This window comes from Anolis carolinensis, unplaced genomic scaffold (assembly GCF_035594765.1).
Source record: "Anolis carolinensis isolate JA03-04 unplaced genomic scaffold, rAnoCar3.1.pri scaffold_8, whole genome shotgun sequence".
NCBI lineage: Eukaryota > Metazoa > Chordata > Lepidosauria > Squamata > Dactyloidae > Anolis > Anolis carolinensis.
The window spans coordinates 29,380,423-29,393,174 of NW_026943819.1; the positions used below are offsets into that span (position 1 = coordinate 29,380,423).

At 42.5% G+C, this 12,752-nt stretch overlaps 1 protein-coding gene across 1 annotated transcript in view; it reads left to right on the forward strand.

Annotated features, from left to right (window-relative positions):
- The first annotated feature begins 2,242 nt into the window (after positions 1-2,242).
- Positions 2,243-12,752, forward strand: part of gfra2 (GDNF family receptor alpha 2) — a 73,025-nt gene continuing 62,515 nt past the window's right edge. The window contains exon 1 of the mRNA XM_062960978.1: positions 2,243-2,700. Within this exon, the coding sequence (XP_062817048.1) occupies positions 2,601-2,700 (100 nt within the window). The 5' untranslated portion in view covers positions 2,243-2,600. The remainder of the gene's footprint in view (positions 2,701-12,752) is intronic.

Below are 12,752 nucleotides of genomic sequence, written 5' to 3' on the forward strand. Positions count from 1 at the left end.
TATATAGATCGTATATACATATAATATTGATAATAATCTTATGTTATACAATATAATACCAATAGTAATATAATATAATAATATTAATTATATGTTATATATTACATATTATATAATAGTATAGTGGTATAGTTCAATATAGTAATTAATAATGCTAATATTGTGTTATGCTAATAATATAATATATTGTATGTACCTACAGCTGCTCTGAGTCCCCTTTGGGGTGAGAAGGGTGGGATATAAATGTAGTAAATAAATGCAGTAAATAAATAATTAATTTTAGACTTAGGCTCGGCCAAGGTCTGACATGACTTGAAGGCACACAACAACAACAACAACAACAACAACAACCCTAATTAACTTGACTATCTCATTGGCCAGTAGCAGGCCCACACTTTCCATTGAAATCCTAATAGGTTTATGTTGGTTAAAATTGTTTCCATTTTTAAATATTGTATTCTTTCGTTGTTGTTGTTGTTGCACTACAAAGAAGACATGTGTAGTATGCATAGGAATTTGTTTGAATTTTTTTTCCCAAATGATAATTCGGCCCCTCAACAGTCTGAAGCAGTGGTCTCCAAACTAAGGCCCGGGGGCCGGATGTGGCCCTCCGAGGTCATTTACCTGGCCCCCGCCCTCAGTTTTATAATATAATATATTGCATATACATATAATATTGATAATAATATTATAATGTAATACAATATAACACTAATAATAACACCATATAATAATATTAATTATATATTCTATATTACATATAATATTACAGATAATATTACAGTATAGTGGTATAGTTCAATATAGTAATATATAATGCTAATATTGTGTTATGCTAATAATACAATATATTGTATGTGCATATAATTTGTAAGCCACTCTGAGTCCCTTTGGGGTGAGAAGGGTGTGATACAAATGTAGTAAATAAATGCAGTAAATAAATAAATAATAAATAAATAAATTTTAGACTTAGGCTCACCCAAAGTCTGAAATGACTTGAAGGCACACAACAACAACAATTCTAATTAACTTGACTATCTCATTGGCCAGAAGCAGGACCACATTTCCCATTGAAATCCTGATAAATGTATGTTGGTTAAAATTGTTTTTATTTTTAAATATTGTATTGTTATTTCATTGTTCTTGTTGTTTTTGCACCACAAATAAGACATGTGCAGTGTGCATCGGAATTTGTTTGTATTTTTTTCAAATGATAATTCGGCCCCTCAACAGTCTGAAGGATTGTGGACCGGCCCTCGGCTTAAAAAGTTTGGGGACCCCTGTCTTAGAGCAATGTCGGAGTTGTGACCTTTTGTAAAAGCGCTCAAGACTTGGCTGTTTGGTTGTGCATTTAAGTAAATCAGATCTAATTTGCCAAATGGTCACTGTTGAATGTTTTTATGCTCTAGGGCAGGGGTCCCCAAACTAAGGCCCGGGGGCCGGATGCGGCCCACCGAAGCCATTTATCCGGCCCCCACGGCACAAGGGCAGAAGGGGGTTGGACTAAATGACCCAAGGGTTCTCTTCTCTTACAACCATTATTATTATTATTATTATTATTATTATTATTATTATGAACAACATTAAGGCTGGGTGGCCATCTGTCAGGGTTGCTTTGCTTGTGCTTTTGGTCCGCAGAGGCAGAAGGGGATTGGACTCAATGGCCCAAAGGATCTCTTCCAACCCTCTTTTTTATTATTGTTGTTGTTGTTGTTGTTGTTGTTGTTATTATTATTATTATTATTATTATTAACATTGAGGCTGGGTGGCCATCTGTCAGGGGTGCTTTGCTTGTGCTTTCGGTGCACAAAGGCAGAAGGGGATTGGACTCAATGGCCCAAAGGGTCTCTTCCAACCCTCTTTTTTATTATTATTGCTGTTGTTGCTGCTGTTGTTGTTGTTGTTATTATTGTTATTATTATTATTATTATTATTATTTATTGCTCAGTGGCCAACTATAGTTCGGCCCTCCAATGGTCCAAAGGATCGTGAACTGGCCCCCTGTTTAAAAAGTTTGGGGACCCCTGCTCTAGGGCAACAACCTTGGGATGCCTTCCAACCTGGGACCCAAGTCACCCAACTGCGATGGATGAGGATGAGCCCGAAGATTCGGGGGAGAAGAGGGAGGAGGAGTGGGCGGGGCTTGGGCCCCTCCCTTGGGCGAGCCTTTGGCCACGCCCCTCCCTATCTCTCCCCCCCTGCCCCCCCCCCCCCAATTCCCCGCCTATTCGGAGGAGCAGCTCCCTCCCTCCCTCCTTCGCTCTTTCCCAACTTGACCAAGGAAGGAGAAGGAGCTGATTTGGGCTGCGGCGGAAAGAAGAAGAGGAAGAAGAAGAGGAGGAAGAAGAGGAAGAGGAGGAAGAAGGGAAGGAAAAGGAGGAGGGAGGGGAGTTAAGCCCCCCCCCCCTCCTTCGACGTCGGAGGAGAAGGAGGAGGATGCAGCCGGGGGATCCGCCGCGGAGAATGTCGCCTCCCTCTCCTCCTCCTCCTTCTCCTCCTGCTTCTCGTCCTTCTCCTCCGCCTGGAAGGAGCTGAAGCCTCCCCGAGAGGAAGGAAGGTGGGCTGGGGTCTCCGGCAGAAGAGAGACCCCCGTGCCGGCCATGAGCGCCCCCCTTGCCGCCGCCTCCGCCCCCGGCGCCCCTTGCCTCCTCCTCTTCTCCTTCTCCTGCTTCTCCTTCTTCTTCTTCTTCTTCATCCTCGGTGAGTGAGTCGCTCTCTTCGCGGGGGTCACGGGAAGGAAGGGAAGGGGTGTCCACTGTCAAGACATTGCCTAACAACATGCTCACACGGAATGGCAAAGGCTCAAGGTGGTGCCCGTGGTGACCGGCACACTGGGCGCAGCGCCCAAAGACCTTGGCCTCTCTGCCAGCGCTTCAACACCATCCGCGCTGACAAAATCCCCACCTGCCCGGTGCAAAAGGCCACCTTCCTCGGATTTGCAGGCATCATTCGCCCACAGTCCTGGACTTGGGGAGGGTCCGACGTGGGGTCCAATGCAACAGCCAGCAGAGGGATCTCGTCTTGTTGTGGATCTGATAATAATAATAATAATAATAATAATAATAATAATAATAATGTATTTATGCTTGAACATGACTCTCCCATTTCCTCAATGTCTAAGTATATAATAATAATAATAATAATAATAATAATAATAATAATGTATTTGTTCTTGAACATGTCTCTCCCATTCCCTCAATGTCTAAATATATAATAATAGTAATAATAATAATAATAAAAGTGTCCAATGTGTGATCCAATACAACAGCCAGCAGAGGGATCCTGTTTGCTGGGTACTCATCTTGTTCTGTATCCAATAATAATAATAATAATAATGATGATGTATTCGTTCTTGAACATGGCTCTCCCATTCCCTCAATGTCTAAGTATATAATAATAATAATAATAATAATAATAATAATAATAATAATAAGTGTTCAACGTGTGATCCAATACAACAGCCTACTCGTCTTGTTCTGTATCTAATAATAATAATAATAATAATAATAATAATAAATGTATTTATGCTTGAACATGACTCTCCCATTTCCTCAATGTCTAAGTATATAATAATAATAATAATAATAATAATAACAATAAATAATGTATTTCTGCTTGAACATGTCTCTCCCATTCCCTCAATGTTTAAGTATATAATAATAATAATAATGTATTTGTTCCTGAACATGTCTCTCATGTTCAATATCTAAGTAAATAATAATAATAATAATAATAATAATAATAATATTAATAATAATAATAATAATAATAATAATGGAAGTGTTGAATGTGTGATCCAATACAACAGCCAGCAGAGGGATCTTGTTTGCTGGGTACTCATCTTGTTCTGTATCCAATAATGATGATGATGATGATGATGATGATGATGATGATAATAGAACTGTCCAATACAACAGCCAGCAGAGTGGTCTTGTTTGTTGGGTACTTATCTTGTTGTGTATCCCATAATCCTAATCCTAATCATAATAATGATAATGCTATGTATTGCTTCCTGAACCTGTCTCTCCCATTCCCTCAATGTCTAAGTATATAACAATAATAATAATAATAATAATAATAATAATAATAATAATAATAATAAATGAGCCCTCAGTGGCGCAGTGGGTTAAACCAATGTGTGATCCAATACAGCAGCCAGCAGAGTGATCTTGTTTGCTATGTACTCATCTGTGATATGTCCAGAGTGGAAGAAAGAACTCTTATCTGCTGGAGGCAAGTGTGAATGTTGCCGTTGGCCAGCTTGATTAGCACTGAATGGCCTTGCAGCTGCAAAGTGCATCAGTGAGGGTCTCTGCATAGAGGTCTGTTGGAAATGAGGCAAGTGGACTGTACATAATGTCTGTGGAATGATGTCCAGGGTGGGAGAAAGAAAGAACTCTTTTCGGTTGGAGGCAAATGTGAATGTTTCCATTGGGCATAGCATTGAATAGCCTTGCAGCCTGTCTGCTTCCTGCCTGGGGTAATCCTTTGTTGGGAGGTGGTTAGCTGGCCCTGATTGTTTCAGGTCTGGAATTCTCCTGTTTTCTGAGTGTGGTTCTTTATTCACTGTCTTGATTTTTCAATTCCAGTAGCCAGATTGGGTTCATTTCCTTCTTTCTGTTGAAATTGTCCACATCCTTGCGGATTTCAATAGCTTCTCTGTGTCGTCCGACATGACGGTTGTGAGAGTGGTCCAACATTTCTGTGTTCTCAAATTAATATGCTGTGTCCAGGGTTGGTTCATCAAGTGGTCTGCTGTGGCTGAGTTAGTGTGTAATGCCTTTCATGTTCTTCTTTATCTTATTTGTTGTGTACTAATCTTTTTGTGTACTGTATCTAATAATAATAATAATAATAATAATAATAATAATGGGGAGGGGGGTTCCCTGTTCTAAGACCTTTTGCAGAGTTAGGGCTCCCTCTTCAGGCCGGGGAGGGGACTGCAGCTTGTTGGCACACACCTTAGTTGAGGCCTCACAACTTCTGCCATAGATGGGGGCGAAACGTCAGGAGAGAATGCTTCTAGAACATGGCCAGACAGCCCGAAAGACTCACCGCAACTCGATGCAGGCAATGATCACCGTAATTTGTTGGAATAGCCACGTTTTCGTATTTTTTATATAAATTTTAACTGCTTAATGTGTTATTTATGAGGCGTGATCGATTATATGTTCTTGCTAAGGTTGCTTTATTGGTTTATTTTAAGCCGTCTATTTCGACTGTTCATTTTAATGGTTTATTCTGTTTCGCTTATTTTGATACTGCACATGGCATTGAATGGGTTCTCGAAGGCTTTCATGGCGGGCATCACTGGGTTGCTGTGAATTTCATGTGACCTCATTAGTTTTATGATTTGTTTTATTGTTGATTGATTGTTTTATTGTTTTATTGTTGTGTTTTTACATTGTCTGTTTAGCCTGGGCTTGGCCCCATGTAAGCCGCCCCGAGTCCCTTCGGGGAGATGGGGTGGGGTATAAAATAAAATTATTATTCATAATAAAAATGATTCAAAAAATAAAATTATTATTATTAATAATAATATTGATAATATTATTATTAATATTATTATATATTATTATATATAATAATTATATATTATTATTATTAATAATATATAATTAATAATTATATTATTATTATTAATAATAATAATAATAATAATAATAATTTTCCGGGCTGTATGACCATGTTCCAGAAGCATTCTCTCCTGACGTTTCACCCACATCTATGGCAGCCATCCCCAGAGGCTGTCAAGTCTGTTGGAAACTAGGCAAGTGGGGTTTATATATCTGTGGGTGGGAGAAAGAACTCTTGTCTGCTTGAGGCAGCCTGATTAGCATTGAATGGCCTTGCAGCTTCAAAGCCTGGCTGCTTCCTGCCTGGAGGTATTCTTTGTTGGGAGGTGCTAACTAGGCAAGTGGGGTTTATATATTTGTGGAATGTCCAAACGCAGCATTCAAACACGAATCAAGGAACAAAAAAGGCACTGCAGACTAATTCAGCCAGAAAAGTCAGCCATAATAGAGCACTTGATGACTCAACCTGGACACAAAAATATTATTTGAGAACACAGAAATGCTGGACCACTTTAACAACCACCATGTCAGACGACACAGAGAAGCCACTGAAATCCACAAGAAGCAGGTGGACAATTTCAACAGAAAGGATGAAACAATGAGAATGAACACAATCTGGCTCCCAGTATTAAAAAAACCCTCTAGAATCAGGACAGTCAATAAAGAGCAACACTCTGAAAACAGGGGAAATCCAGACAGGAAACAATCAGGGCCACCTAACACCTCCCAACAAAGGATTCCCCCAGGCAGTAAGCAACCAGACCTGAAGCCGAAAGGCTTTCCAGTGCTAATCAAGGAGGCCAATTGCAACAGACCTCACAACTTCTGAGGATGCCTGCCACAGATGTAGGCAAAATGTCAGGAGAGGAAGGGATGGATGCAAAGGGAACTCTCCTCCTTTGCCAATAATGAACCCACTGATCCGGGTGGAGTATCCATTGGCCTGTTGATGATTTAATCATTTTTGAACTTCTGCCGGACGTAGAATGCTTTGGGCTGTGTCTGTATTTTGTGACCCTCCCGGAGAAAGAAGTTTTGGCCCACTACCTTGGCTTCTTGGGAGAGATGCTGAATGCTCTCCTATCTATCTATCTATCTATCTATCTATCTATCTATCTATCTATCTATCTATCTATCTATTTTCCCTATTTATATTCCGCCCTTCTCAACATGAGTCCTTGATGGTAGTACTTCCTCATTCCTTTCTACATGCTGCTGGCAGTTTTTAATGATGTCGTAAATTAGTTAAATTAGCCTCCCCGCATAAAGCGGTACCTAGAATTTTCTGCTCAACAGACACAACGGTTTTTAGGGCTGCTTAGGTGGGCAGCAAGCTAGGCTATTCGCGCTCAATCCGACCAGGGCTTCGATCCCATGACCTCTCGGTCAGTAGTGATTTATTGCCACAGAGGCATCATTGGGTGCCCCACATGACAGGAAGTGCTAGGTGACATGGCTGGGGCGGAACATGCTTACCCGAAAGTCGTTTTGCCCAGGTGGGTACTCAGATTGGGCTTGAGTGATGAGTCACTCAATCCACACCGATTTGGTGTGTCATGGCTTTGGGTGTCTGTCCAATGTGTTCCCTTACCTTGGATTGAGCAGGTGTACAAAGCTCTGGCTTGGTGTGCTTTGCCACTCTGGAGAGCATTATGCGCCCCACTGACTGGGGATGCGGTCAGCTATGTTTTGAATGTGGACCGTCCAAAAGAGGAGTGTGTTGTGCCAACAGCGAGTCTGAAGCTGGAAGGCTGTTGATGGCTTGCCTGAGCCTTGGCCCAATGGATCCCGCAGAGCCAGAGCCAAAACTGCACATTGTTTCTTATGGTGGTGTCTTGGTGCCCAAATCAGTGGGGGTCTCATCTGAGCTAAATGATCTGGAGGACTGGGACCAGGGCCGACCCAAGGTAATTTTCAAGTGTAGGCGAACAGAATTTTGGCGCCCCTCCCCAAACCAATCACTGAAAAATAAAAGCATTGGATAAGCGAAAAATGTTGGACAATAAGGAGGGATTAAGGAAAAGCCTAAATAAAGAACAACACTCTGAAAACAGGGGAAATCCAGACAGGAAACAATCAGGGCCAGTGAACACCTCCCAACCAAGGATGTCCCAGGGAGGAAACAGCCAGGCTTTATCAGTCACCTCGTGTTTACAATATTTATATGGTGCACCTTACCCAGTCTACTTTTACAACCTCTCCGTTTTAATCCATGTTTTTATTAGTTCTTGTCATTTGTTTTTTATTGGCTAATGTTTAAATGTTTATAATTGTGCATGTTTTTTGTCTATTGTTGTGTTTTATACTGCTATTGTTTTTATTCGGGCTTGGCCTCATGTAAGCTGCCCTGAGTCCCCTTTGGGGAGATAGAGGCAGGGTATAAAAATAAAGTTATTATTATTATTATTATTATTATTATTATTATTTGCAAGGACATTAAATGCTAATCAAGCTGGCCAATTGCAATATTCACACTCGCCTCAAACAGACAAGAGTTCTTTCTCCCACCCTGGACTTTCCACAGATATATAAACCCTACTTACCTAGCTTCCAACAGGATGCCTGCCATAGATGTGGGTGAAACGTCAGGAGAGAATGCTTCTGGAACATGGCCAGGCAGCCCAGAGACCTGGCCTCGAGGATGGATCCCTACAGGATGGCACCACAGGCAACTGCCTAGTTTGCCTCGCAGTTGAACCGCCCCTATCTGGGACCCCCACCCCCAGCCATTCTTTCCTTGCTCCTTCTTTCATTTGGACTCAAGATGGTCTTTCTTGGAGCATTTCAGTAATGCTTTCCATGCTATGGCTCCGTCTGAAGAAATCTTTGGATGTGACATTTTCATGTTCTTGGCATCAGTCGGAGGCACAGACTTTACAGCTAAATCCATCAGAGCGGGTTACACCCAGAATGACTGTCTGTAAAATTATTATTGCGTAGTGTTTCAGCAGAAATATATTATTATTGTTATTATTATTACTGAAATAAAAATATACCCAGAGCCAGTTATAACTGCAAAGGCATTTTTGGTAAGCCTAGCTTCCACATCTTGGGTACCTATAAGGAAGAAGCCATATGATGATGTACCTTTGGAACCTTCTAATGCACATGCGCACCAGTCAGAGCTGTCATTGTTACCCAGTTTCACATGCTTTTGCCCAGGAATCCTCGAACATTTTAAACAGTTCACAGTCCCTCAGACCGTTGGAGGGCCGGACTATAATTTAAAAAAAAAAAATTCTATGCACACTGTACATATCTTATTTTGAAGTAAAAAACAAAAATGGGAACAAATACAGCCCCAATGTTAATCATAATCATTATTATCATAATCATAACCTTAAAAATAAAAATAATAAAGCAAAGCACACCTGACAGATGGCCACCCAGCCTCAATGTTCATCATCATCATCATCAACAGGGTTGGAAAAGACCCCTTGGGCCATGTGGCCAGAAAACGAAAGCAAGCACGATAACCGTGCGGCTTTCATTTTCGTGTAATCTTACGTTTCGTACGAAAATGTCGTCATTCGTTTCGTGTCGACAAATGGTCGACACGAAGCAAATGCACAAAGAAAACGAAGGAAATAAATACCGCGTACATCCCTAGTCCACAGAGATCACTTCAGTGATTGCTCAGCCTCCGATTGGCTAATGATCATCTCTTCACCGCCTCCTTTTCTGACTCACAAGGAAGTGATTGCAGGCATGGAGGCCAGAAAACGAAAGCAAGCACGGTGACGTTGCGGCTTTCATTTTCGTGTCGCCTTACGTTTCGTACGAAAAAGTCGCTATTCGTTTCGAGTCGAACGGTCGACACAAAACGAATACACGAAGGAAACGAAGGAAATAAATACCACGTACATCCCTAATCCACAGAGATCACTTCAGTGATTCCTCAGCCTCCGATTGGCCAAGGATCACCTCTTTATCGCCTCCTTTTCTGACTCATGACAAAGTGATTGCAGGCATGGAGGCCAGAAAACGAAAGCAAGCACGGTGACGTTGCGGCTTTCATTTTCGTGTCGCCTTACGTTTCGTACGAAAAAGTCGCTATTCGTTTCGAGTCGAACGGTCGACACAAAACGAATACACGAAGGAAACGAAGGAAATAAATACCACGTACATCCCTAATCCACAGAGATCACTTCAGTGATTCCTCAGCCTCCGATTGGCCAAGGATCACCTCTTTATCGCCTCCTTTTCTGACTCATGACAAAGTGATTGCAGGCATGGAGGCCAGAAAACGAAAGCAAGCACGATGACGTTGCGGCTTTCATTTTCGTGTCGCCTTACGTTTCGTACGAAAAAGTCGTCATTCATTTCGTGTTGACAAACGGTCGACACGAAACGAATGCACGAAGGAAACAAAGGAAATAAATACCGCGCACATCCCTAGTCCACACAGAGCCTTGGCCCAACCTGGCTTTCAAAGGAAATTCCAGCAAACTCCACAAGAACCCAAGTCGCGGTCTCTTCCTGGGCCTCCTGCTTCTTTCCCTCTCATGTCGAGGGTGGTTTGTCGCTTGTTCATCAAACTTTTTTTTCGCCATACTTTCTCCTCGTGCTAGTTTAATGGAAGCAACATGTCCCCGGCTCCTGTTCAGCTGGATTTGGGCGAACTCAGCTGAACCCTGCAAAGGCTTTGCGAGAGTTGTCTGCGATGACGGCACACTTGATAGTGTAGGGCCCTCGTGCTAAGCCTGATACCCTGGGAAAATCCAATGATGAGTCACAGATGCGCAGGATCTCTCGCTCGCATTTCTTCTTTCTTGATCTCAGCCTGACGTCTCCTCTAGTTTATGGAATCCGCCTGGTGAGATATTGGGTGCATCATAGAATCATAGAGTCGGAAGAGACCACATGGGCCATCTAGTCCAACCCCTGTCATGTAGGAAAAGCACAATCAAAGCACCCCTGGATTGTTGTATTTTGTATGTCACACCTTGAGTGTTCTGAGAGCATCGGGTCCCTCTGGGAGATGGTTTCGGGATATAAATAAATTATTATTATTATTATTATTATTATTATTATTATTATTATTATTATTATTATTATATTATGACACAGCAAACAAGATAGACATGCTGGATTTCATATCACAAAATCACAAGTCGAACACTTCCCAAGCGTCTAGGACTGTGTGATGTATTTTCGGATGATGCACGCAGATCCCAGTAGGGTGGCCTTTTGCAGTTGGCAGATCATGATTTTGTCAATGCCTATTGTTTCCAAATGCCGGCTGAGATCTTTTGGCATGGAACCCAGTGTGCCCATCACCACCGGGACCACCTGCACTGGTTTCTGCCAGAGTCTTTGAAGTTCAATCTTGAGGTCCTGAGTTTTTCCTGTTGTTTTTCATCAATGCGACTGTCACCTGGGATGGCAACATCCATGATCCAAACCTTTTTCTTTTCCACAACTGTGATGTCTGGTGTGTTGTGTTCCAGAACTTTGTCAGTCTGGATTCGGAAGTCCCACAGTATCTTTGCATGTTCATTTTCCAATACTTTTGCAGGTTTGTGATCCCACCAGTTCTTTGCTGCTGGGAGGTGGGACTTGAGGCATAAGTTCCAATGAATCATTTGGGTCACATAATTGTGCCTCTGTTTGTAGTCTGTCTGTACGATTTTCTTACAGCAGCTGAGGATATGATCCATGGTTTTGTCGGTTTCCTTGCACAGTCTGCATTTTGGGTCATCAGCTGATTTTTCGATCTTGGCCTTAATTGCCTTTGTCCTGATGCCTTGCTCCTGGGCTGCAAGGATCAGGCCTTCTGTCTCCTTCTTCAGGGTCCCATTCGTGAGCCAGAGCCAGGTCTTCTATTATTATTATTATTATTATTATTATTATTAATTGCCTTTGTCCTGATGTCTTGCTCCTGGGCTGCAAGGATCAGGCCTTCTGTCTCCTTCTTCAGGGTCCCATTCGTGAGCCAGAGCCAGGTCTTCTATTATTATTATTATTATTATTATTATTATTAATTGCCTTTGTCCTGATGTCTTGCTCCTGGGCTGCAAGGATCAGGCCTTCTGTCTCCTTCTTCAGGGTCCCATTCTTGAGCCAGAGCCAGGTCTTCTCCTTATCAGCTTTTCCTTCAATTTTGTCAAAGAACTTTCCATGCAATGTTTTGTTGTGCCAACTGTCAGCTCTAGTTTGTAGTGCAGTCTTCTTGTACCGATTCTTTGTCTGCTGTATTATTATTATTATTATTATTATTATTATTATTGCCATCCAGCTTCTGTTTAAAAGTTTCCAAGGAAGGAGCTTCCACCACACTCTGAGGCATTCTTATGGTACGTCAACACTGTAGAACAGGCATGGGCCAACTTGGGCCCTCCAGGTGTTTTGGACTTCAACTCCCACAATTCCTAACAGCCTACCGGCTGTTAGGAATTGTGGGAGTTGAAGTCCAAAACACCTGGAGGGCCCAAGTTGGCCCATGCCTGGAGTAGATGGACCCTTAAGATGTGGACAGACCTGCTATTTTCCTCTATCCGCTTGCCTTGCTTTGTGACAACACTTTCAAAGTCAAAAGGGATAAAGCTCAGGGTTGAGCCACCTCTCTGCCTTGGGCTTCACTTCGAGCACCGGGCAGACGGCATGACCTTTCCCTCCCCTTGAAAGGCACATTGGCAGCTTCGTCCATTAAGTTGGCACACCAGCAACCCGAAAGCAGAGCGGCACTTGCGCAGGTGCTGCTTGTGGCTTTGTGACAACAGGCCCTGCCATCTGCCAGCGCAGCTGAAAGCATTGCCTGGCCAAGGAACGCAGCCATAGTCTTTGGGGGATGATTTCCATTCCCTTCGAAAGAGAGCCGAGGGCCTTCCAAAGAGACTCCAGACTGGGGTCCAAAATGCCTACCAGGAGAGCAAAGGCATCCCCGGCCACAAAAGGCAAACAAGGCGCATGAGTCTGGATCTGGCTCTTCCAGTGTGCCTTCAATGACTGATCACATATATACTGTATATACTCGAGTATAAGCCTAGTTTTTCAGCCCTTTTTTTAAGACCAAAAAAGCTCCCCTCGGCTTATACTCGGGTGAGGGTCCTGGTTGGCTTATATTTGGATCAGCTTATACTCAAGAATATATGATACATTTATTATTATTTAGGAATCACCTGGTTTTCCCTCTAATAGGCAGTAAGAGCACCTAAAGCTTCAGAGAGCTTCTGT